Below are 26154 nucleotides of genomic sequence, written 5' to 3'. Positions count from 1 at the left end.
AGCTGTTCACTGTCGTCCTCCTCCACTAAGTCTGCCCCCCCCCCCGACCCCCAGGCAGAAATCCTTGCCTGCCTGGCTAACGCTGTACCCCCGTGTCGGGAACAGGGCCTGGCACCCAGTAGGTGCTTAACAGATATATGTGGAATANCCCCCCCCCCCCCCCCCCCCCCCCCCCCCGCCAAGACCCAAAAGCAAAAGGGCCGAGCGGGCGTCAGTCGTTTTAAAAAAAGGATTGGCTTTTAATTTACAAGAGTTCTAAATGTACAGAATTCTCCTTTAAAAAATTGTTATACACAATAAATACAGTACAAAAAAATTTATCTTACAGTACTAGTTTTGTCTCCGAGATTTCAAAATCTGGTGCGGGTGGCTGGCGGCAGGAAGAACAGAGAGAAGACTGGCTGGGGAGGGGCGGGAGGAAGACCTCGGTTTCCTGTTTTGGAGGTGCTCGGATTTCAGTCGAGGGACGGGAAGGTTCGAAATCTCTCTCTCTCTCAATCTCTCTCTCTCTCTCTCTCTCGCTCCAGCACACACACGGGGACACAGGACAAGGAGCTGGACGCACACACAGGGATGTGGCAGGTGCCCTATGTAGGTCCTTCGACTCTGGCTCACACCACCCCTTCCCTGCGTTTCCTTTCACGGCCTGTTGGGGGCGGTGTGGAGAGGCCGAGCGGGCCTCCAAGGGTGCCCCCAGCTCTGAGCGCCCTCCAGGCACGGATGCCCGAAGCCACACACACAAACCTGGTACCCAGACACGCGTGAGCAATGGGAACAACCAGGGTGCCCCCACACCTGGCAATCACACGCATGTGCCCCGGAGGGAGGGGTGGAGTGTAGCAGGTGGGGAGAAGTGGGAAGTGACATGCCAGGCTCACTGCTCCTTTGGCAGGGGACCTTGTACATCTACAGCCCCTCCCCTTAAATCCACGACCCCCCGCCCAACAATCCAGCTGAAGCAGGCGGTGGGAGAGGAGGCCTTTGTGACTCAAATAACTTAGGCAAGAAAGACTCAGGGGATCCCCGGCTCGTGTCCCCCAGGAGGCTGCGGTCAGGTGCCCGGCTGCCCCTGGCGTCCGCACCGAGCGAGGGGACAGGGAAGGGGAGCCCAGCCCGGTGTTATCTGTTCAACGTCCTGGCGCCGAGGCCACCGTTGTGGCTGGAGGGTGGGTAGGCCTCCGGCCTGTGCAGGGGTGACGGGGAGGCGGGCGTGCCGGCCACTGGGGGCGCATGGGGGTACGGAGGCGCGGCTGTCCGGCCGGGAACCTGCTGGAGGTTCAGGATGCTGTCGATGGCGCTCTGTAGGTGCTCGGTCAGCGTGTCATCCTGCGGGCTGTCGCTGGAGAAGCTGGCCTGGTCCACGTCGGGTGACTCGGACTTGCGCCGCTTGGTGGGCGGCAGCGGGGGCGCCTCCCAGCCGGGGTCCCGGCTGCCCTGCCCCGCGCTGGCCGCGGCCTCGGGCGGGGCGCCCTTCAGCACGCGCTGGTACAGCTCGTCCTCCACCGCGGCCAGCTCGCGAATCAGGCCGCTCGTGGCTTCGTCCACCTTGGTGGGCAGTGGCGCCGGACTGCCGCCCCGGGCCCTGCCCGTCATGGCCCCCTCGGCCACCCCGCTGCCCAGCGCTTCCACGTTCTCGCGGTACGTCTTGCGCAGGGGCAGGCGGGGGCAGTGCGGGGCCGGGGCCTGCGGCTTGTGGTCGGTGGAGGTGGGCGGCGGGTGGTCCACGGTGCCATTCATCTGGCCGGTGGTCTGGGGTGGCGGGGGCGGGGGCCGGGGCGGGGGCTCGGCCGCCTTGAGGGCAGCGGGGGGCGGCGGCGGGGGCTGGTGCACCGGATCCAGGGCCGTGTTGTGCACGACCTTGCTGAGGCCAGCTTCCTGCTTGATCTTGAGCTTGAGACCAATGCGGCTTCGGGCCTCGTAGGTCTTTATGGGCGGGCGGCTTCGGGAGGGCATCGGGCCGTCCTCGTCGGCATCCAGGGCGGAGGCGGCGGAAGGAGAGGACGACGAGGAGGACAGGCAGGAGGATGCGCGGGCCCAGGTCACGGACGGGGAGCCGCCCGCCCCGCCATGGCGGATCACCAGCTTGGTGGGCAGGTGCAGAGGGGGCTGGGCGGGCGCCCCGGACGCTGCGGAGGGCGGCGCGCCCTGGCTGGGAAGCCGATGTCCCTCAGAAGAGGCTGTGGCAGGGAGGCCGAGAGACCGGGAGGAAGACATGTACTCATCTGTGAAACGAGAGGCCAAGAAAAGCCACGGGGTTAGGCAGTGCACCCCCGCCTGTGCAGAACTGAGCCCCCACTACAGCCCGGGCCCCGGGCTAAGCCCCCAACTCACTGCGACCCTTCTCGGCAAACCCCAGATCCCAGCGGGGGGAGGGGAGAGACACAGAACCTTAGACCGGATGCCACCTTATATTCTAAAACCCGAGCACCTTGTCTGCTTCACCCTAATCCTGGCTCTGCTCCCCTGATTTTCTATGCGCCCTGAGGGTGGAAGAATGTTCCCTCCACGCCACGTCCCGGACGGTGAGGGCCACTTTCCCCGGGAGCCCAGCCTCTGCAGAAGGCCAGTTCCCGCGCCCCTTGGTGGCGCAGGAAGGCGAGGCCACACCCCCTCCTGCCCCCAGTCTCAATTGAGATGGAAGGGGTGGGGGACACGCCTCTGTTCCTTCCGTCCTCCTCTCCCCTCTCACCAGGCTTCTCCTTGGCCAGCTGTTTGTCCAAGGCGAGGGTGGTCTTCTCCTCCTGAATGAACATGCGGTCGATCATCACCATCTCTGCTGAGGGGCTCACCCTCTGAGGGGGGGGAAGATGGGCAAGTGAAGAAGCCGGGAGGGAGGGAGGAAGGGAGGGGGGCATGGGAGCACATTCCCAACTGTCCCCCTTGTGATCTGACCGCAAGCCTCCCGGCCTCCCTTCCTCTGACAGAGGAAGACCAGGGTCCCCGGGGGGAGGAGGTGACAGCCACCCTACCCGGGACTCCTCCAGGAGCAAGAGGCGGTATTTGTTGAGCATGGCCTGGGTGCGTTTCAGCAGCTGCGTGGAGACGGCCTCAAACTCCTCGTCCACTGCGGGGAAGACAGACGTTGTGGGCAGACCGAGCAGTAGGTGCCTGCCACCCCCCGCCCCCTGCAGTGGGGTGGTCCCGGGAGGCCTTACCTTTGTGGTAGTCACTGGGGGAGGGGAGGGCACCCTGGTAGACGTGGTAGGGCAGGAGGCGATGCAGGGCATCCTCGAAGGAGGGGAAGGCCGTCTTGTAGTCCGGGTGCAGGACGGAGCCCTGATGTTTGTGCAAATGCTCCAGGAAACTGGGGGTGGGTGGGGACAGACCACAGAGGCAGAGCTGCCGGTGAGGCCAGGGGAGACAGGGACCCAAGCCCCAGGCCCTGAGGCTGACAACAGTGGCACTTAGGAAGTAGGCGCTAGCAAGAGCTGCCTGTGCTCGATCTGTCTCATGGAACCTCTGATGACAGCCCTCGAATGGAGGTGCGACCATTATCCCCATTTCACAGACAAGGAAACCCAGGTCCAGAGAGGGGAGGTGCCTCCGCTCAAATCAGCCAGGCCAGCACAGAGCCTGCAACTCATCCTGCATGCTGTGCTGTCTCCCGCCACCAGGGGTCAGCACGGCCCCACGCTGCTGAGGTCCGACAGGTCCCGGGGTTGGTCCCTAAAACCGTCTTCTCTCACGCGGCCTTCTAGCGCAGATTACAGGGGTTTAAATCTCTTTATCGTGTGATTGTCCCCACACATCAGCGGGGCGGGACCTGGTCTGCCTGGCATTTCCAGAACCCAGCACGGGACGGGCAGCGAGGGAGTGCATGGGTCAATACTTGGAGGGAGGACAGAGAAGGTAGGCAAGCACCTAACATTCACCCACCCCCTGGCTGAAACACCCATCACTCCACCCACCTGCACATGAACCCCTCCCCCCACTCATCCACACAGACACCGCTGCCCCGCCCCCAGCCCTCTCTGAGCTGCTGAGGGTGCAGCAGGGACCAGGGCCCACCGGTGGTGCCTGCCCCGCAGAAGTCACCGGCCTAGCGGCGCCACAGAAGTGCTGGGCTCAGTCTCACGGGATCCCCACCCGGCCGCCTGCCGGCCACCACCCCACTCTCCAGAGTAGGACACAGAGGGTATGTGAGGGAAACCGCAGGCGGACAGAGGGCGAGTGGGTATTCTGCTGCCTCCCACTCGGCGGGGTGGTCCTCACAACCCCTCCCAGGTATCTGGGAAGATGGACACCTCGGTGTGGGTGGGAAATACAGGACAAGGACAGTGCCGCCACTCACCAGGCTTCTTTGCTGGGCTGAAGTGGGGGTGGTTTTTTCAGGCCACTCAACTTGCTCTCATACTGCTGGGGAGAAAGGCCAGTGAGGGGCTGGCAGACAAGCCTTCCCTCCCTCCGAGCCCTGACCCCCTCTACCCCGTCTCTCCCACGGGCTCCTGGCCCTGCTATCACACTCAGTCTGTGGGGCAGACCTGGGCTGGGTGCAGGTGGGGACGTGGCGAGGAGAGGGTGACAAGCAGGCCTGAGCCCTGGCACCCTCCGCCAGAGGCCCCTGCAGCCCTTCTCATGCATGGGTCTTGGCCTTCACCTGCCCGTTGTGGGGACACCAGGGTCACTCCAGCGTCCCCCTCCCTGCTCCTCACAGGGCTGCTCTGACCTGCAGCCTCTCTCCCCAGCCCGACTCCTCTTGTTCTGCCTCAGGCCTCTGCACCTTGACCCCTTCCCTCTTCCATACCCCGTCTTCCCACCTCTGGTGAATCTTGTCTTCAAGACTCCAAACTCTGGGGTCTGCGCCCCTCCACCTGCCCCACCCCTCTCATGTCTGCAGATGCGTCGCTGTCTCCCCGTCCTGCCCTGCCACTTCCGACAGGTGGCCTCTGCCTCAGATGCCTGCCCCCAACCCTGTTCTTATGTCTAGGGTCCCACCAGAGCCCTTCCCTGGGTTCTTGCCCACCTGTCCAGAGCGGACATCGGACTGTCCCACCTATCCCTCCTCCTTCAGCCTCAGCCTTTCACCTGCGCCCACCCCCAGGGACACATCGAGGTCTCAGGCCATCTGTCTGACCCTCATCCTCATCATGGTGTCTGTGCATCCCTGTCCAATGGTCTCGGTCTCTCGCAGGCCCACTGTCCCAACTGTCCTGCCGTTTCACCCACCGTCTGGAGTTGTCTTACGCACCTGTCAGCCTCCCCTGACCTGCTGCCCCAGCCCTCCACTCTGGAGGCCCCTTACCTGCAGCCCGGAGGACTTCCCTGGCCCGGACACAGTGGCCTTGGCCACACTCAGGGCTGGGAGGTTGCTGGCAAAAGCTTTGCTCTCGGCAGGAAGCAGAGGAGGGAGGCCTGGGGGCAGGGATGGGAGCAAACAGGGCTCAGAGGCCAAGGCCAGCAACCTCTTCCTCGCCCATGACGCCCTCCAGCCTGCGCCCCGCTCTGCTCCCGCTTTTTGGCCTCAGCGGTCCCACCAGCCCTCGGGTCTGGGGGCCAGGCCTTCCTCCTCCACCTTCCCTGGCCTGTGAGGTCTGATCAGCCCCTTGGTTCCACAGCTCAGGCCCCCACCTTCAGCCCCCCCCAGCTTTCCTCCATGGGCTGCCCTTCCCCTACCTGCGGTGGCCACGGGTGCCGGGGCAGGAGGGTGGCTGGGGGCGGCAGGGGTCGCGGACGGGGCCGGCCCGCTGACCAGCACCGAGGTTGTGGGGCTGGTGAGGGGCCCCAGGCTGGAAGAGGTCTGTGGGGCGGCAGGGGGTCCCCCGGCCTTGCTCTGGAGAATGATTCCGGACGGCACCTGAGGAAGGGACAGGTGGTTGAGGAGTGGGGTACACCTGTAAGGAGTCAGGGCAGCCAGGCACCAGGGCTGGGGGTGTAGTGGGAGGGGCTCTGATCAGACTGCAGTGGGAAGGGCTGGGGGCTAGGGGAGCGTGCGCTGGGGCCGGTCCCCTCTGCATTACCTGGTGAAATCTGTCCAGAAGAGCCTTCTGCTGGGTCAGCGCCGGGAAGGGGGTGGTCACCATCTGGAAGGTCCGAGGAGGTGGTGGTGGGGGTGCTGCGGGCTCGGAGACCAGATGGAGGGCTGCAGGGGGCGTGGGGGACTTGTGGGGCCCTTGGCCAGGTGGGAACTGGAGCTGGAAGTCTGGTGGTGTGGGGGCTGGCAGCCTGGTGGACGTCTCAGTGGAGGCCACGACGGAGGAGGTGGAGGCAGGAGGGAGGTGGGGGGCTGGGGGCAGCGGCCCCTCCAGGGGCTGGGAAGGGGGTCGCAGGGGGGGCTGGGGTGGGCCTGGGGCAGTGGGGACAGGGGTGCTGGCAGGTGCAGGGACGCCCAGCTGGTTCTGGATGACAAAGATACCAGGCAGAGTTGGGGGGGCCTGGGACGGGGGACAAGAGTGCAGAGTTGGCTCTGAGGGTGGGCGGGACAGGCTCTGGGGCTGGGAGGGCGGGCGGGAATGGGGGCGTGAGGGTGGGCGTGAAGGGGGCCGGGCGGGGTGTGGGGACGGCAGGTGAGGGCTGTCTCCCAGAGGGGCCTGGTGAGGTAGTGACGGGGACGAGGAGGGGCCTGGGCCCTTCAGTGGAGCCGCTGCTGGGATCTGGGCAGGGAGGGAGGGAGAGTGGAGGGGCAGGGTCAGAACCAACCTTGGCTCCCACTGTCCCAGGACACTGGGGACCCCGCCTCTCCCACCAGAAACCACCCTTCTCAGCAACCCTGTGTCCTGGAAGAAACCACCACGATAGCAGCTGTCCTGCCCGCCTCACCTGCCCCTCACCTCACCCCCCATCAAATCCCCCACCTCGCCCCCTCCACACCTCTACCCTCTGATCCCCCCCGCCCCACCACATGCCTGCCTCCCCAGTTCCCCAGACAAAGGCGAGCTCTGCAGGGTTTGGGGGCAGCAGCAGAGGAAGCAGCAGGCGACACCACACCAGCTGCCCAGCGGGGAGGCGGCGAGGGGGGCGCCAAGGAGCATGAGCACAAGCAGTGAGAGGGAAGGAGGTGGTGGGGCGGGGCGGCGTCCCAGCACCCAGCCCCAGCCTGACAGTGCCACTAATCCAGGAGAGCCGACCCCAGTGCAGACCCTTGGGCTGTGTCCAGGGTGGGGGCTGATGGCCACGGAGGAGGGCACAGTGGGGCCTGGGGGACCCAGGCAGCCAAGGTGGGGAAGGAAACTGAGGGGCAGGGCCTGGGCCCCTGGGCCCCTGGGCCCCAGGCGCCTGCAGGCACGGGCCTGTGTGTGCGCATGTGTGTGCGCATGTGTGTATGAGACTTGCACAGGAGCCCCTGGCACAGTTCTGTTACACAGGCAGAGATGCCCTGCCCCAAACACGCCTCAGCCACAGCGCCTCGCCCTGCACTCTGCGGCCCCAGAGGCCACAGTCACAGAACCGGCCCCCGGTGACCCCTCACACAAACCCAGCAAGACTGGCCCCCCACGGCCCTGGGGGTGGTGGTCACACTGGACCCAGCTCACAGAGGAGACCCTGGAGCCAGGCGCCGGAAGGACGGGTCCAGGGGTCTCCCTGTCTGACCACCACCCAGGACTTCAGAGCCCAGCGAGGAAGACTCGGGACTCGCCCAGGGCCCCCAGCACTGCCATGCCCCGAAGCTGGGTACTCTGCTTCGAGCCCCTGAGGTGGACTGACTTGTGATTTCTGAGTCCTGACTTAAGGCTCTGAGCTTCTGGACCCTTCCAAGCTTGGCCTGGCATAACTTCAATTCAAAACACACACCAACCGGCCGCTCAGTCTGTCTGTTCCCAAAGGCTTGCCTCACTACAGAGAGATCAGGCAGCAGCCCCTGGGCTCCCACGAGGGGCTGGTTGAGAGTGGCAGCCGGAGAACCCCTCTGGAAGGCAGTTTGGTCTGGTGACTTGGAAAAGGCCCCCCCACCTCTGACCTGCTGGCCCCTCTCCAGGCGTCTGTCATGAGGGGCAGCCGGGCCCTTGCTCAGAGGGGTGCCCGCTGTGGGAGCATTCCCAAGTAAAAAACTGGAAACCAACCCAGAAGGCCCCCAACAGCTGAGGAGCTGAGGGAGGCAGGAGAAGCACACTGGCCCCCTGCACACCTCCCTGCACACGAGGCCCACGCCGAGCACGGGTGAATACAACACGGGTGAAAGACGCGGAGTGATACGTTATGCAGGGGGCTGGGCAATTGCCTGAGCTGCATTAGGGACAGGGGACTGGCCAACAGCGTTGTCTCTGTGCTGAATTTGCATGTATCTCCTGTAGCTGAGTAGTAAGAGAGTGTTCTCGTTCCTAATGGCTGAAATACTCCACTGAAATATGAAACGGTAAAGGAAGCTGATGTCTGCAGTGCATTCTCGAATGGCTCAGGAGGGAAACGTGCTTTTGAGGGCTGAGAACAGAGGGAATGTCGCAAAGGGTTTATAATGGGCACGGCGGGGGCGGCGGCCAGCTTCTGAGCTGGCTCCCCGAGCTCCCACCTCCTCACAGTCCGTCTCCTCTGACGTCGGAGCCGGATGGTCTCCGTGACCAATAGAATCTGTCCCAAGGGATCACATGCTACCTCCAAGGTTAGGTTATCAAAAAGGCTGTGGCTTCCACTCCTGGGCAGAGTCTTGCCCTCGGCTGGTTCACCGATTTGGGTGGAAGCCGCCATGCTGTGTGTTCTGAGCCACCCCTTAGGCCCCCACAGAGAGGAGCTGAGGGCCCTGCCAACAGCCACCCCAGAGCACTGTCTTAGCAGCCAGTGCGCCAGGTGACCGCAGCCCTCCTTCACATTTTGACCTCTCCAGAGATGGCAAGCCAGCAGCTTCCAGCTGCTCCTTCTGGATTCCTGCTCCTTCGAAACAGTCCGAGATGCGTGACTGTTGGTTCTTGCAAGCAGCTAAGTTTTGGGGTGATTTGTTACACAGCAGTACAAAACTAATGCATCTGGTTAAAGAGTAAAGAACTCCCATGAGTGCTTCGGCTATTTTTGCAACTTTGCATCTATTTAAAGTGAAGTTTAAACAGACCCACATTAAAAAATACATTTAAATCTGCTCTCCTTAAACATGCAGAGGCAAATACACACACACATCACACAAACAAAATTTAAAAAAACAAATTATATACTGGGGGAAATATCTGCAATTCACAGCACAAAGTTATCCTTCTCCTATGTAAAGGGCCTCTAGAAATCACTAAGAAAAGAAACAGAGGGAAAAAGACAACAAAGGATAGGACTGGACATTATCAAAAGAGGAAACACAAAAGGCTTAAGTATTTCAAGGGATGCTCGGGTCCACCGGTAATAAGAGAAATGAGAATCAAAAGCGCCCTGCGGAACCATTTCTACTCATCACATTGGGACCAAGCCACACGGCCTACAAGGACGCTCCCACAGGCTGCCCACGGGGGTCTACGCTGACACACCATGCTCCAGCCTCAGGGGGACGCCACATGGCGGTAGCTGCCCAAATCATACATGTGCATTTGCTTTGTCAGATCAAAGCAAATGCACATGTATGATTTGGGACACCCAGGCTTCTGGGAAGTGGCCAGACGGACACACCTGGACACAGTATAACGTGAATCGATGCACCACTGATGGGGGACATGGGGCTCAGTTACAGGACAGCCCAGATACCAAAGCCGCACACACTCAAGTCCCTATTATACATAGTATTTGTATATAACCCACACAGACCCTCCTGTATGTTCATTCATCTCCACATTACCTGTAGTGTCTGATATTGTATAAGTGCTACGTGAATAGTTGTTATACGGCATCGTTTTGGGATCAACTTTCTGGAATTTCCCAGTATTTTCAATCTGTGGTTGGTTGAATCTGTGGTCGCAGAACCCACCAATATAGAGGGCCTGCAACTCACTAGCTTCTGGGCAGAAAGCAACAGGAGGGAAATGTTAACCCAGACACACCCGGGGCTGTATATGTGCAAAGGTGTACGCCAGTAAGTTACTGTGGTTATCCGGAGGGAATGTGGGCTGGTGGGCCCCCTGTAGTTCAAGAGTAAAATACCCTGGCTGGAGTAGCTCAGTGGATTGAGCGCTGGCCTGTACACCAAACGGTCGCCAGTTCGATTCCCAGTCAGGGCACATGCCTGAGTTGCAGGCCAGGGCCCCAGTAGGGGGTGCTCAAGAGGTAACCACACAGCGATGTTTCTTTCCCTCTTTCGCCCTCCTTTCCCCTCTCTAAAAATAAACAAATACAATATTGAAAAAAATAAAAAAACATTTTGCATGAATGGGGAGGAAAAAAGGCTGAAAAACATTTCACATCAAAAACGTTTCTATGCGGGAGGGTTATGGGAGATTTCTTCTTCTCTGCTCTTTCGTATATTTTCTAAACTCTCTAAATAAGTATGAGCTTATTTTTATCATCATTTTTTAGGAACTACCACACAAGCAGACTGTTTCCCATGCGATTCCAGCTATCGCTGTGTGTGGATGGCAAGACGCTCAGCCTCACGCAGAATCGGAGAAACGTACAGGAGGCATTTGCCGGCCTGGCGAGGGGCAAGCCGGCTGGGATCTGGGGTTGACGGAGCTGCTGGCGGAAAAGCCCCCACAGGCACAAGGCTGGGGGCGGAGCAGACAGGTGAGCGCTTCCTCTAGAATGTTCGGAAAGCACACCCACCTCCGGATCCAGCCATTCCGTTTCTAGAAATTTACCCTGCAGTTATTCTCGTATGTGTGTGCAAAGCCTGAGTAAAGAATATTCATAAATATTGGCCCTGACCGGGTGGCTCAGTTGTTTGGAGCACTGTCCCGTTGTGCCAAAGGGTTGTGGGTTCGATCCCTGGTCAGGGCGTGTATGGGAGGCAACTGATCGGTGTTTCTCTCTCCCTTCCTCTCTCTCTAAGATCAATCAACTACAACAACAAAAGAATATTTGTGAGCACCGTTTGTTAACGATCACACAGGAATTGGGGACTGAATGAATAAATCCCCAAATAAATGCTATTTGAAGGGGCCAGCAAACCACCGCCCCTTGGTGGAATCTGGCCTGCTCTTTGCTGGGCTTGTCATTTTTGCATGGCCCAAGAGCTAACAATAGCTTTACATTTTTTAACAGTTAAAAAAAAATCAAAAGATCCCTGGCTGGTATAGCTCAGAGGTTGAGTCCTGGCCTATGAGCCAAGGGGTCACCGGTTCAATGCCCGGTCTAGGACCCATGCCTAGGTCGTGGGCCGGGTCCCTGGTAGGGGGCCCATGACAGGCAACCACACATTGACGTTCCTTTCCCTCCCTTCCTTCCCATCTCTAAGAAATAAATAAATAAAATCTTTTTTAAAAAATCAAAAGAAAAATAGTATTTCGTGACTCGTGAAAAGGATATGAAATTCGTTTCAGTGTCTAATAAAGTTTTATTGGAACACGCGCCATGCTCGCTCCTGTAACACATGCTCTGTAAGGCGCCGTTGCGATATCCTAGTCTCCCTCATCTGTGCTTTTTGCTTTCCACAGCTTCGGTTACCTGGGGTTCACCCGAGGCCAAAAATATTACATAGAGAAATCCAGAAATAAACAATTCCTATCTTTAAGTTGAGGAACGTGGTACGTCTGTCCCGCCCTGTCCTGCCTGGGACGTCAATCACGCCCTTGCTCAGCGTGTCCGAGCTGTGGTCACTCCCTGCCCACCTGCCACACAGCGGCCCTCGGTCCCCAGAGGGGCCGTCCGCGGTGTCACGACGCTTGCATTCAAGTCGCTCTCATTTGACTTAATAATAATGCCACACGCACATAACTTTCACGTCATTGTCGCTAACTGCTTACTCTGTCTACTTTACAAATCAAACTTGATCGTGGGTATGTAAGAAAAGAAACCATACAGGGTCTGGTAGAAGTAGGGCTTCGGTGTGGTTGGTGAGGTGATGACATGGGCGTCACAACTCACAGTTTCCATTTGAACATTTCACCTAAAAGGTCCTAGAGGGTGCTTGAGTGGGATACTGTTATGTCGCAGAACGGCATGTTTATGCTTTTGTAATAAAAGAGCTTGTAATATAAACAAGGGGCGTTACTCGTCCCGGGCCCTGTAGGTGTAAATTATACATTGACACACTCCCCGAGGTTTCAGTCATCCACAGCAGCAGTACCTGGGAAAGTGTCCCCTGCAGATAAAGGAGGCCAGCTATGCCGATGGGGACCCTCCCAGCCTGAAATGCTGCCCCCGGCCCCTCAGAGGCAGTGGCCTGTCTTCCACGCCGCGGGACTTTCACACACGCCGACCCTGTCCAAGCCCCCCACGTACTCTACTCGTCCCTCACCACAACCCCCGCTATCTTTGTCACCCAGCCTACAGCGGCAGGGCTGGGGGTCCAGGGTCCCCGTTCCTGACGGCCACCCACCAGTCTCCAGGACAGCAGGGTTTTGCACCCCATGCAGGGCCGGGCAGCAGGCTCCCCCTCTGACCTCGCGGGGGCAGATGCACAGGGCAGTGCTCGCCCCATGGGCAGCAGGGCTCCCTCCCCCGTTCTTTATTGAACGAATGCTCACCGAGGATCGGTTATGTGCCAGGTCCTGGGGACACAGCACGGACAAAAGAGACAAAACTCTGCCCTCCCGGAGTTCATTTCTACTGTCTCTGTTTCAAAGCCGAATGTCCTTTATCCCGAGAACCTCCTCGGTGCTGGTGGACGGGGACAGCTGAGCTCCCAAGGGGAGTCTAGATAAGCACCCAACCCACAGCAGTGTGTCTGCTGGTGCCACGCTGAAACAGCAGGGGACAAACACGCTCCGAAGAAGGGACTGTCCCCGCCCCCTGTCACAGCCGAGGAGGAGGCTCCAAGAGGGGACGCCTCAGGCTGAGGGGGGACCCATTCTGGAAAGAGTGCTTCCAACTCAGTCTCCCACGGGCCGGGGGCTCCTGTCACTCCCCTGCTCCTCCCTGCACAGAGGTGACCCCACGTCCCTCTGGACGGGACCCGGGCTCTGCCCTAGAACAACAACGCCTAAAATAACAAGAACAGCAAATCGATTACCAAGCGCTTGCTCTGTGCGGGGCATGCGTGAACCTGCGCACCCCTGTCGGATCCGTAAGAAACTACTTTCCTGTTTTCAGGGTGAGGAGGAAGCCAAGGTCCGGCTGCCCCAGCGACTCGCCCAGGGTCAGCATGAGGCCGGCACAGAGCAGACGTCCCGTCCTCCCCAGAGTTCATGGGATGAACAGACTGGTTGCCAAAGTCACATGGCACCGAAATCACCAGAGAGTGAGCTCACGGCTGTGTGAGGCCAAAGCCCAGCTGATTTCTGCCGCTCGGGACCTCGAGGACGCCTCTCCCTCCTCTTCCCTCCTGTCCCAACTGACCACCCGCCGGTCCTTCTGCCCGAGTCACACCGCCCTCCAGAATAAAAGGTGCCTGGTTCTCCCTAACCTCTCGTGCTCAGGACCCATATGAGACAACAGCTGAACTTCCTACTATGTAAAGAGTTCCGACAAATCAACAAGAAAATGACCAATAACCCAAATGCTAAAATGGCAAAGGGACAATTCCATAGAATACACAAGTAGTTCTACATTTGTGAAAGCCACCGCCAGCCTCACTCACAGCAAAAGAAATGCAAATAACAAGATACAATGTTTCACGTACCAGATTGGCCAAGTTCGACTCAGGGCTGGGGCTGCGGGAAAATAGGCACAGACCATGTACCAGTGACAAAAGAGAAACCTACTTACATGCCATGGCCATGCCTGTCAAAACTACAGATACATGTGCTCTTAGACACTACACCTCCTTTTTTAGAACATACCATCCGAAGAGGTGGATGTACAGTCATTCTCGGCAGCCTTGCTTATAACAGGTAAAGACTAAAGTGACCAAAATGCCCACAGCATGGGCCCTGGCTGGTGTGGCTCAGTGGATTAAGCACTGGCCTGCCAACAAACCGAAGAGACGGTCGCCAGTTCGGTTCCCAGTCAGGGCACATGCCTGGGCTGCAGGCCAGGTCTCTAGAAGTGGGCACGTGAGAGGCAACCCCACATCGGTGTTTCTCTCCCTCTCTTTCTCCCTCCCTCACCCTCTGCCTAAAAATAAATAAATAAATACAACCTTAAAATAAAAAAGAGAAAATGATGGCCTCTTTAGAAAAACCTCCGACACCATGGACTAATGGTTACACAAGCAATAGATCCACACAATGGAATTCTATGCAGTGGTAAAACACCACCAGGTACCTCCACAGTTAATTTTTAAATGATAAAAGCAAGGTGCAAACCTGCATGCAGAGTAGGCTATACCATTTTTGCAAAAATGGAAAGAAAAGAATCCAGATCTCACTCCGCTCATCTGTGCCCGGAAAGGGCGGGACAGCAGCAGGCTGAGGTTTGGGGGCGGGGGGACAGTCTTCTGCGCCTTATGATGTGGGAACTACCCGAATGTTTTATTTCCCCAGGCACGACGATGATACTTGGAGGAAATCATCGATGGCCTGCTGGGTGTAGCGACTTCCCGCCTAGAGGGTAGCTCGGGGGGCTGGCCCTGGTCGCAGGCGTCCCTGACTGCGAGGAAATGTCTGGGGAGCAAAGGAGAGCACCATTCCCCAAGCCAGCGAGACAGAGAGGCAGGCAGGGCAGCAAGGGAGGGAGGGCAGCGGCAGGGGCGCAGGGGCAGGGCTGGCTGGGCTAGGCAGAGGCTGCTGGGTTCATCTACCTGGGGGGCCGGCGCCGGGGAGGCCTGGCCGTCGGGGGCCTGAGGGCCCAGGCCAGCTCCGTGGGTGGCGGGGGTGCTCGGGGCTGGGTCTTGGGCGGGAGCCGGGGCGCTGACTATGACCGAGGCGGGCACGGAGAGGTGGGGGCTCTCGGCGGAGAGGGGCTGCTGGCTCCTCTCCTGCAAGGGGCAGCCCACACAGGGTCACCAGGCCGCCCCTGGCCTGCTGCCTCCCCACCCTGAGGCCCCCGCCCCCAGCGATGCTCCAGACAAGGGGATCTGGGGCCCAGGTGCCAGGGGCACCGAAAGGCCGGCAGCCCCCGGGGTCCTGGAGCCAGGGAGGCTGTCCTGTCTGTCCGTGCACATCCCTGCGACCCAACCCCAGCCTTCCAGCAGGAGGTGGTCTCTCTGCCAGTCTGTCGCTCTCCCTGTCAATCAATCCTCCTGTTAGCCAGCCATTCACTGTCTGTCTGTCTGTCTGTCAGTCAACCAGTCCCTCCCCTTGTCTGCCTGTCCCTCTCTGGCGTCAAATCGATTCCTCTCGCTGTGGCCAGTTGGTCCCACTTCCTGTATGTCATCAGACACCTCTCTGTGTCTGTCTGTCTTCCTGTCCATCAGTACGTCCGTCACCCTTGGGCATCTGCCTAGGGGACGCGGTGGCCCAGAGCAGGGGTGCCACCTCTGAGACGCTCTCCTGGCCCACGAGACCCCCTCAGCCACTGCCTCGCTGCTCGCGGCCCCTCCCCGAGGCAGAGCCCCTGCCCTCGCTTCCCTCTCCTCTGCCCCTCAGTCCCCCGCCCACAGAGAAAGCCCCCCTGTGCCGCCCCACCCGCCCCTGGTTACCTGGGGCAGGAACATCTGCAGGGATTCCTGAGTGAGGATGGCCGTGGCGGCGGCAGACGGGGGCAGCACGATCTTTTCCGGGCTGGATGCCAGGACCGGGCTGGGCTGGGGGGTGGTGGCCTGAGGCGGGTTGGCAGCCTGAGGCACGGGCGCCTGCGTGGGGGGCTGCTGCTGTGCCTGCGGCGGCTGGAGGCCCAAAGGCAACGGGGTGCTGACCGTGGGGGGCACCTGGGGGGCTGTCTGCACCGTGAGCACAGGAGCGGTCTCCCCGGCGGCAGCAGGGGTGGCCGGCTGCACCAGACCGTCGGGCGTGTTGAGCATGGCCACAGCGCTGGGGGGCAGAGTGACCCCCTGGAGGACGGTGGTGGCAGTGGGGCCGGTGGGGGCCGGCTGGCTCTGCGTGGGCAGGCTGCCCGCGGCCAGGGACACGGGCATCTGGAAGAGGGCCGGCTGGCCCACCTGGATGGGGGCTGCCGAGAGGATGTGGGCAGCGCTGTGTGGCCCGGAGTGGGGGGCCAGCACGGGGCCCAGGCTCAGTGGGCCCGCCAGGTTCTGGTTGGTGAGGATGGGGTTGGCGATGAGCTGGCCGCCCGCGTGGGGGGCAGCGGCAGCAGCCGCTAGGATCTGCCCACCCACGTTGGCCGGCAGGGCCGAGAGCGACTGGGGCAGCTGGACGGCGGATGCACCGGGCAGCAGGAACTGGTTCTGGCCGGGCAGCATGTGCTGGGCAGGGATGACAATGCTGCTGCCCTGGTTCAGGAGGTGGACGCTCATGGGCTTGCTCAGTGCACCGGGTGGCTGAGGCGGGACCACCCCTGTGGTGGTGGCGGGGGGCTGCTTAAAGACGTTCGCCTGCAGGGCGGGCGCCGGGAAGCCCGACAGCACCACGTTCTGGCCGGCCTTGCCTGCGGCCATGAAAGTCAGGTTCTGCGGGGCCTTGGGCTGCTGCGGGAGTCCACCCGCCTCGCCCTGGATGGTGAGCGTGGCGCCCGCAGGGGCGAAAGGCTTGGGTGTCAGCTGGTAGAGCTTGGGGGGCAGCACGCCAGCCGGCTTGGGCTGGATGGGCGTGGGCGTGCGATGCAGGATCACGTTGGGGGCTGGAACCAGCGGCGAGGCCCCAAGGCCCGGAGCCACGGCCAGCGGCTGCCCCGAGGGCGCCCCGGTGACGGCCGTTGGGGCAGCTCCTGCACCTCCAAACACCGAGTTCCCGTTGAGCGTGGTGGCCACGGCGGCCGGGAGGTTCTTCTGGATGACCAGGCCAGCCCCCTGGGGTGACACACCGGCCGACGCCAAGGTCACTGGTTCCGAGGGGCCAGCCGCCGAGGCCAGATAGCCGCTGACAGGCACCTGCTTGGCCAGGAGCTGGGAGGCGGGTGGGTTGAGCGCCATGACGGGCTGGCCCACCACCTGGATGGGGGCCAGGCCCAGGGTGGCCGCCGTGGCGTTCCCGGGGCTGCCGTTGGGCAGGCCCTGGAGGCCCGGGATGGGCTGCAGGGTCACGTTGCCCAAGCCCACGGGCTGCAGGAAGGGCTGGACACTGAGAGCCTTGTTGACCACATCCTGGGGTGGCACCAGGGCCTGGTGTGTCAGCACGGTGGGCGGGGCCTGTAGTCCCAGCAGGTCTGTGCCACCCGGGAACAGGGCCTGGGGCCCCGGGGCCACGGCGGCCCCTCCGGCACCGGCCGGGCCCGCCCCACTGTCCGCGGGCTGCAGGGTAGGCAGCTGGAAGGCGCCCAGGTCCAGCTCGGCCTCGGCTTCAAGAGTCTGCTCGGTGATGTTGGCCTCTTGCAGGCTCTGCTGAAGGATGTCGCAGGGCTGGTCTGCGCCCCCACCGCCCCCGCCCCCGCCCCCCGTCGAGGGGGAGCCCAGGATGTCATCTTCCAGGAAGTCTAGGTCCACGCTGGGGGCTGGCTGGCTGGGCTCCGTGTTTGAGTGGTTGCCAGAAGCTTCTTGCACGTGGAGCTAGAGGCCAAATAAAGTGGGAAGGAAAGACTTGAGATTAGTGAAGGGCCAGGCTCAGGGCACGGCTAGAACAGGGGACACTCGGGGTCGGGGTGGCACAGTCAGAAAGAATGCTCCATCTGGAAGTGGCTGGACCCGGGTTCAAATCCAGACGCCACGGGGGCTTCGCTGTGGAGCTCTTCCTTACCCTGGCCTCTTGCCCCATCTGTGCACTTCAGGAGAAGGTAAGGAAAACCACGTAGCAACTAGTCGTGCAGGCCCTTAGCTCTTCCCTGCGATTCCGAAGCCCCGAAGGCTCTGGAACCCGCAACTGCGCTCACATCACTTTGGAAGCGGAACCTGACCAGAACGGATGCGGCTCTCCTGGGGAGAGGCCTAACCTGCCCACGCCACGTGACCCCTCTTCGGTCTGACCGTGGAAAGGCGGAGGAGCGTGCCCTCACGCACAGCGCACACACCCAGCCTCACCTTTCCAGAGACCCGAACAACCCCGACTTCGAAACATACCTGGCACTAAGGGTTTGGGGTAAAAGACTGTGGTTCTGTTAAACAGAACACGCGAATCTAACTTTGTGCCAAGAACGCTGTGAGCCTGACGGCTTCTTAAATACTTTCCACACACGGTCCAGGCCACGTGGGCACAAATATGTGCAACTTGAGCGAATATTCTATAAGCAATAATCACACTCCCGGGATGGGGTCTCTGCTGACATCCGATCCACACTCAGCCTCCCAAGAGGGTGGTGACTTTTGGGGACATCACGCAGGGGGCGTGAGGACAGCCCCAGTGGGGGCTGCGTGGGCTTTGTCCAACAGCAGCCAGCAGAACACCAGCCCTGAAGGAAGAATATGGGCCCAGCACCATCACCGGGTCTACGAAGCTGGCAACGGGAAGGGAGGCTTATGTCTTGGGATCTGGGCTCAATCATTTACATTACGAAAGGAACATTATTCAGAATATACTATTATAGTCACGAGGACGAAGTGAAAAGTACTGTAAAGGGCCTGGCGTACAAGACGTGTTCAGTCAACGCTAGTTATGATGATGGGGAGGGAGAAGGGGAGGGAGGAAGGGGAGGGAGAGAGAAGAGCGGGCGAGGAGGAGGGAGGAGGGGGAGGGGCAGCAGAGACAAAGGGGAGAGGGCGCGGGGTTCAGGGATGGGCCCAGCACAGCCAGGGCATACAGCAGGCGCTCAGTCATGGCCCTGCCCCCACCTGCTAGATGGAGCCTGAGGTCTGCCTCAGCTGATGCCCTCCCCCAGCCCAGGCCGCCCCCCAGCGGCTTAGCAAAGACAGGACCGCAGACCCCCACGTCCCCTCCTCCTGAGAGGAGTGTGCCTCGGTGAAGCCCAGAGCTGGCATCTGCCTTGACACCCCCCAAAGCTGTGCCCCAGCGGACCCGGCAGGGCTGCAGGCTGGGGCCCAGTCGGGGTGGTCTGGCAGCAGAGTCCCGCCTCCGCCCACACGGCTCCCGGTGACCGCCGCCACCCTCCACCCAGCAAAGCGCACCATGGGGACCGGCGTGACCCCGCCCCGGGCCCGGGGCCACTTACCCCAGGACCTTCATAGAAGGCACTTTGGGCCTCCGCGGGGTTATCCAGGAGGTCGTCGCCGTCGAGCTGCAACAAGACCCGCCCCCACCCAAGGTCACAGGTCAGCCGGGCAGTGAGCCAGCCCCTGCCCTAGAACGAGGTGGGGGGCAAGGTGTCCCCGACCCTGAGCCCCTCAGCCCCGCTTCCAAGGTTCTCCCGACACCGTGGCTGCCCCGGCGCGAGGATCCTCTGCCCTTCGCCGCCTCTTCCCTCTAGAAGTACCTCCTTCGGGGCTCGTCACAGATGCCACCCCTCCAACGACTCTGTCCCTTCTCACAGTCACTCCAAGCTCCGGGCACGACCCACCCCCCAGGCGCCCAGCTCGAGGCGCTGCGCCTGTCCCTGGGAGCACCTAGGACAGCCCCTGGCACCTTCAGCACCGAGGACAGAGTCCGCCGTCCGGCGGGGCCTGGGGAGTGTCTATGCAGGGCCCCAGCGGCCTGGCCGGTTTCTTTCTCCAGCTGGGTGTCTCCCCAGAGCCCCAGACCCAATAGCCACCAGCCCCCCATGGGTTTCTGGAATCTACCCCACATTCCCAATCACACAAAAGGGCACCGCAACCCACTCAAGCCAGAATCCGGAGGCCTCCTAAATACTTTCTCTTCCTTGACAGCAACTCTAGTTGACTCTGCCTCCCGTAGAGACGCCAAGGCTGGGGCCGGGCCCTTCCTCACCACCTGCCCCAGGGGGCTGCACTGGCCCCCTCTCCACCAACTGATGAAGCCTCCTTTCCAGAACTGGAGCTCCCCACCCCGCCCCGTGAATGAGGGCCAGCTGAGCGACTCGCACGGAGTTGAGTCCAATCTGACCGAAGTGACGTGTGACTTCGGAGACTAGGCCATGACAGGCACTCTCTCCCTTGGGTCACTCGCTCTGGGAGAACCAGCTGCCCTGGCGTGAGGACACTGAAGCTGCCCCAAGGAGACATCCTCGCGGTGAGGAGCAGAGAGCCCCCGCCAACGCCGAGGGGGTGAGTTGTGGGGGAAACACGCCCCCCCCCCCACCCGACACCTGACTGTGACTCTGGGACAGATGCCGCCCAGGCCCCCCAGCGAGGCCGCTCCCTGAATCCCGACCCTCACTGAGCTCTCACGGGTGTTTTCAGTCTCTAAGTGTTGGGACAGCTCGTTACACAGCCCGATGACCAACGCCACTCCCCTTGGCTAGACTTCCCCTGTCCCCTGCTCTGTCCCTCCCTCTGGGGAGAGGCTCAACTCTGGCAACCCCCCTGCTTAATAACCCATCAGAGCGGCCTGTCGTGTGCAAAATAAGACCCGATCTCCTGGATCCTCGTCTTCCTGACCCTGCGAGACCTGGTGAATTTCATGGCTTCCCACCTCACCTCCTACAAGTGTCCCCTTCAGTCTGCCCCACCGACCTTGTGTTCCTCAATCATGCTGACTTTCCCCACCCTTCTACCTGCTCTCGGCCTGCAAGGAGCACCATGGCTCCTCCCTTTGACCCTCCAGGTTCCCCTTCAGTGTCAACTCCTTAGAGTGGCTCTCCCTGACACCACTACCTAAGGAAGGCCCTGCCCCCACCCTCCCTTCATTTTCTTTTTTAAAAAAAGGCCGTATTTATTTATTTTCAGAGAGGGGAAGGAGAAAGAGGGAGAGAAATACCAATGTGTGGTTGCCTCTCAAGTACCCCTATTGGGCACCTGGCCCACAACCCAGGCATGTGCCCTGACTGGGAATCAAACCAGCGACCCTTTGGTTCACACAGGCCAGTGCTCTGTCCACCGGGCCACACCAGCGATGGCCCCATTCATTTTCTTTAAAGACTCTTTTGTTGTGCAAGTGACACTATTACTCCTCGTCCTACCCTGCAGGGTGCTTTCCACCATCCCCTTTATTGGAGACTGGTTAGTTTGCTGACCAAAGCAGAGTATATGGAGTGAGGACAGGAAGTAGCCATCTCTCCTGCTCCCCACTGCCCAGCTCACAGAGTCGGGGGGCAGACGTCTACCGAACCAGGGAACGCGGCAGCCCCAGCCCTGCAAACGCCTCCCGGCCCAGCACTCACTCACCTTCTCGGATCCATGCAGGAAGTCATTGAGGGCCTGAGGGTCACTGGAAGAGAGAAGGGAAGAGGCACTGAGGGGCTGCGGGGTGGGCGGGGCAGGGGAGGGGAGGGTGGGGTGGGGAGGCCGCCACTCACCAAATCACGTCCAGTAAGCATCTGCCATCCTCATCATCCATCGCCACTGGACAGAGCGGGAAGGGGGCAGGGAGACAGGTTAGATCTCGGCAGCACACCAGGACCCTCCCTTTGAGGACCACTCCCCAGGGTCAAGGCCCCTGGAGCGGCCACGGCCTCGGTTCCCACGCATCTGTGAACGTGGGAGGGGAGGCGAGCAGCTCCGGGGCCTCCCTGTAGAAGCTTGGACCAGCCACCGCGCCTCTTCCTCCTCCCCATCCCTCCCCGTCCCCAGGATCTGAACATGACGATGATGACAGCACCCAAGATGAAGCAAGCCCTGACCACACACGGCACACTCGCTGGCTCGTCCTCACGGTGCCCCTCGAGGTGGGTGCTGCCGCCCCCACGGTGCAGGTGAGTACTCGGAGGCATGGAGACCCTCACTCCCCACCTTGCAGCAGGCAGGCGGCAGAGCCAGGCCTTGAGCCCAGCAGGCCGGCCCTTCATCACCACGCCGCCCAGCCTGCCCGAGGACAGGGCCTGGCGGGGAGCACACGGTGGGAGGGGTCTGTGTGTCGAATGAACGGGAGAAGGAGGGAGGAGGCGCAGGCAGCAATGCGGGACTCTCAGCCCCGGTTCCAGGCTCCCCTTGAAGACATACACAGAGTGGTTCCCATGGAAGGGCAGGCAGGGGGAGAGAGGCCCGGGGCCAGGGCTGAGCCCACCAGCATGAGGACAAGGAGGGCGCCTAATACGTGCTGAGCGTTTACACGGCTCCAGGCCCCGTGCCAAGCCCTGCACGGATGTGAGAGCTTGTTCCAGCCCCGGGGTGGGGATGCATGTCATGGGCCCATCCTATAGGTGAGGGGACCGAGGTTCTCTGCATCTGCCCATCCGCCCCCAACTCACCTAACCTTCCATCTGTCCAAACACCCCTCTGCCCCTCCCAGCTCCCGCCTGTCCATCTTGCCAAACTGCCACCCAAACCTCCGTCTTTCTCTTCTTCCAACACACACGACCCCTCCCTCCACCCACTCACCCTCTCCTCCCTCAGGGCGCTCGGGGGACACAGAGAGGCCCCACCCAGTGCCTCAGGGATGTGGCCCAGGGCTGTGGGGTCCTTGCCCTCTCTTTTTGGAGGTGGCCGTCCTGAATCTCACTGAGGATGCCGTGGTGGTTGGGGACCCCCGCCCTCCACCACACACATACAGCATCACACAGCTGGCTCACAGCCCCGCCCCCCACCAGCACTGTCTGAGCAACCCCGAGACGCCCCCCTGGCCGCCACTCCAGCTCCCGGGACTCTCAGCTGCTCTGTGACACAAAGAAGAGCCAGCTGGGGGCTTCTGGGGGCTGGGGGAGGGGCTTCTCCAAACGGTGATGGGAGGAGCTGCTGATGGAAAAGGCGCCCTGGCCAGAGAAGCAGGCCTGTGGCCTAAAACCGTACAGGTGCCTCCCAGGGCTCGTGGTACATACGTGTGTTTGCATGTCCTCACGTGCACCCCTCACGAGCCCCAGGTAACAAGCCCAGGTCTGGGACAGTCCAGGCCGCACAGACAGAGACTCTGTATGCCGACGGCCTCCCGTGCCATCACTCTCCCTCCCTGGGCTGGTCGCGGGGACCGTCCCCAGCAAGGCCCTCCCCGGGCTTTTGCTGCATTTAGCGGCAGGGACACCCCTCGGACCCCATATCCCAGCCCCCCCACGCTCCCTTCTTCCTGCATCACCAGTCCCTGCCGGGGGAGGAAAAGGAAAGATCCGCACAGAATGGGGAGAAGAGGGAGAGGAAGACCCTGGCAGGTGAACTGAGGGACAGCAGCCCCTCTGGGAACACACGGGGACCCTCCGCTGGTTACCTGTGCTACAAACGAATCATGAAGGGAAGGAGGGGGTGTCCGCTCCAGGTCTACGCGGGGCCCCCAGCCGGGGACTCGGGGAGTGTCCTTTCGGGGGCCAGCTGTGGAAAGAGAACATTGGAGACGCCGTGAGCGAGAAAGTCCAGGAAAGGAGAACGGGGCAGCCGGAGTAAGAACAGGCAGAACGGGAGAGAGAGGGCAAGGGTGCTCAAAGAAGAGGCCAAATGCACGTTCAAAACACACACCACCACCTTGCATCATTGTACACACGAACGCTGCACCCCACGTGTACATTGACATGCACAGTGTCTGTACCGCAGACACGCACACCTGCTACATAACAGTGCAAAACTTCCCACAGTACCCCTCACGGCGCGTCAGTCAAACAGAATACCGTCAAGTCCGGCTATCCGTGGTACTCGGGTTCTACCAAGTTGCCGTGAGTGCCAAATGGGCGAAAACCGGACCACCTCTCCCTGGAGACATACAAGGGACTAGGTCCCCACAAGTGCCTTGTCCCCATGGCACCCACCCGTCCGTGGTTCCTCTGGGCTCCTGTTTTAGGACAGCTTCTTTACCAGAAGTTGTTGAGGCAGCCACATTGAAGGCGCAGCTGGCCGGCAGGCCTCTAACTTGAACCTGCCCCGGGGCCTCTCTAACACAAGAGGGCACGTCCCTGCCTTCCGGATGTTAGGGAGGCTGGGCAGCAAGATAGTGACCTCCGCTGGGCGGTCGTGCCTGTGTTCTCCACGGCTCTGCACACACCTGCCAGTGACCGGAAGGCAGCCCGAGGGTTGAGCGCTGGGGGTTACCAACTTGAGTGAGCAGGCAGGCTCGCAGAAGCAGACCCTGGCACAACGAGACCTCGCTGTCAGGACGCCTCTGGGGTGCCGTAACCGCGCCGTGGGCTGCCCTGGTTTCTGGCACCCTGCACACACTAACTAACCCTTTCCGCCGTCTCTAGCTCCCTACGAGGTTCGAGCTCTTACAAGCCCCATTCCGCAGATGAGAGGACCGAGGCTCAGAACAGTCCGCAACCTGCCCAAGATCCCCCAGCGGGCGGCAGCCAGCGGCCAGCGGCCAGGTTGGGGCTTGAGCCAAGGCAGGCTCGTTCCAGAGTCCGTCCCTCACCCTCCGTCGCTGTCACACAGAAGATGTTCCTTGCACTGAGCCTCTTTTAAGACCTGAAGCAAATACGGCAAAAATGTAGAGATAAGCCGGAGGTAGGTGACCTGCCCTGCTCCTACGGGCTTTTGTTTTCATTTCAGGAATGCCTGGGGCAGTCAGATACCAAGTGATAAAGAAGTGATAAAGAGAGGAACAGGGCGTGCGGGCTGGCTTCCCCTCCTCCTCCCCCAGAAAGAGCTAGGACAAGGCTGTCACAAGACTGCCACCTTCCACCTACATTCCTGGTGCACCGCCCTGGCGTGGAGGGCGGCACAGGCCCCTGGGTTCCTTAGGCCACATCCACAAGAGGCTCCAGGTTCCTCCTGCACAACTTCTGATCCCAGTGGTGACATCAAGGACATGCGTGGGGACAGGGAACTGACCCACACCGGGATGAGGTGTTGGGGGCTTGAAAGCCCCGATTTGTGCACCACAACGCAGGTAAACGTCACCTTTAAAAACTAACAAACAGCCCTGGCTGGTGTGGCACAGAGGATTGAGTGCCGGCCTGCAAACCAAAGCGACGCCAGTTGAATTCCCAGTCAGGGCACACACCTGGGTTGCAGGCCAGGTCCCCCCACCCCCTGTAGGGGGCGCACAAGAGGCAACCACACATTGATGTTTCCCTCTCTTTCTTCCTTCCCTTCCCTTCTTTCTAGAGATAAATAAATAAAACCTTAAAACAACAACACATAAATCACCACCATGGAGCAGTAGCAGGGGCGGGGGGAGAGGAGCAGTGAGGCCCAAAGAGCAGCGACGTGTTGGCAGCTGTTAAAGCAGGCAGCTGGGGACTTCGGCACACGGTCTAGTGACTGCACGTTTTTGAGACTTCCCGTAACAAAGAGAATGCTATGTTGATGTTTAGCGGGCCCGGGCTCCTCTGAGATTTGGGTGCCAAGGGTGGCATCTGTTTCCCACTGGGTGGAGGCCGAGAGGTCCAGAGTTCTGGGGTCGGGGGGCGGAGGAGGTGGTGGTTCAAGTCTCTGCTCCCCCACGCACAGGCTGGGTGACCTAGGGCCACTGACTGTGCCTTTCTGGGCCTCAGTGCCCCCATCTGTAAAACGGCAGGACCCCAGGCTGCCCCCCTCCCACCGGGGCGGAGGGCGGGGCTCTCAGCACAGGCACCCGAAGGGTTGCTATTGGTATGGATACCAGTATTGCGTGAGTGTACACGAGAACAGGTCAGAGGGGCAGAGGCCTCCAGCTCCTACCCTCTGCCCCCCAGTCTCTCCTGCAAGTGGTCTCCCGCTGACTCCAGGCCCCACCCGCATCCAGGCTGTCAGAAAGCGGGAAGGGGGGCAGAGCTGCTGCATTTGTAACGATCGGCCCAGACTCAGAGCAGCCAGCTTCTACAAGGCTGCTGTGCGTGCACCGCCGGCCCCGTGCCCTCCCTGAGCTTTTTGCCGGAGAGCCGGAGAGCCGGGTCGGGTGTTGCGTGGGGGAGAGGAGGCCTGGGTTCCCATCCCGGCACGCCCACTCACCGGCTGCGCGCCCCACGACAAGCTCCGCAACCCGCCTGTGCTTTCGTCCCCCTCTGGAAAATGCAGGCATCACATCCCCCCGTGAGACTGTTTTACGTGGACACCATTGCACCTCACACGTTTTGTAAGTGACACATACCAGTTACACAGGCACACCTCAGAGATACTGCAGTGAGGTGTGGCAATAAAGCACGTGAGGCAGTCTTTTTGCTCGTGGAGGTCTCAGCTTCAGTTTGTAACAAAAACACAGTATCTGGGAAGTGCAATTGAAAGAGGTATGTCCGTAATCATTTTTAACTGCCACTGTAAATATGATGCACTCTGGCCATGCCCACAGCTTTCTGGCCACAGCCTGGTCTGGGGGACAGAGGTCCCAGGCCCCAGGTTTGCTACCTGGAGGGTTTATATGTCACACGCTTCACCCATGGGTGAGGCCATGGTCCGACAGAAACCGCTGGGCACCAAGTCTTGAATCCATCCAACCCCGCCATTAC

At 60.8% G+C, this 26154-nt stretch overlaps 1 protein-coding gene across 3 annotated transcripts in view; it reads right to left on the bottom strand.

The window, feature by feature from the left end:
• Positions 1–217: 217 nt before the first annotated feature.
• Positions 218–26154, bottom strand: part of BICRA (BRD4 interacting chromatin remodeling complex associated protein) — a 76738-nt gene continuing 50801 nt past the window's right edge. The window contains exons 2-15 of one of the 3 annotated variants that reach the window (XM_037059571.1): positions 23010–23110; positions 21172–21217; positions 21041–21083; positions 18973–19038; positions 15458–17419; positions 14618–14794; positions 5958–6590; positions 5614–5794; positions 5243–5352; positions 4292–4356; positions 3156–3304; positions 2970–3064; positions 2690–2792; positions 218–2222 (exon numbers count right to left, since the gene is read on the bottom strand). In XM_037059571.1, coding sequence (XP_036915466.1) covers positions 1120–2222; positions 2690–2792; positions 2970–3064; positions 3156–3304; positions 4292–4356; positions 5243–5352; positions 5614–5794; positions 5958–6590; positions 14618–14794; positions 15458–17419; positions 18973–19038; positions 21041–21083; positions 21172–21212 — 4728 coding nt within the window. In that variant the 5' untranslated portion in view covers positions 21213–21217; positions 23010–23110 and the 3' untranslated portion in view covers positions 218–1119. The remainder of the gene's footprint in view (positions 2223–2689; positions 2793–2969; positions 3065–3155; positions 3305–4291; positions 4357–5242; positions 5353–5613; positions 5795–5957; positions 6591–14617; positions 14795–15457; positions 17420–18972; positions 19039–21040; positions 21084–21171; positions 21218–23009; positions 23111–26154) is intronic. The other 2 variants (XM_037059579.1, XM_037059586.1) reach the window with 2 other exon arrangements.

This window comes from Sturnira hondurensis, unplaced genomic scaffold, assembly GCF_014824575.4.
Source record: "Sturnira hondurensis isolate 20B ecotype Veracruz unplaced genomic scaffold, ASM1482457v3 Scaffold0001020, whole genome shotgun sequence".
Taxonomy (NCBI): Eukaryota; Metazoa; Chordata; class Mammalia; order Chiroptera; family Phyllostomidae; genus Sturnira; species Sturnira hondurensis.
This window is presented reverse-complemented; position numbering and strand designations above follow the sequence as displayed.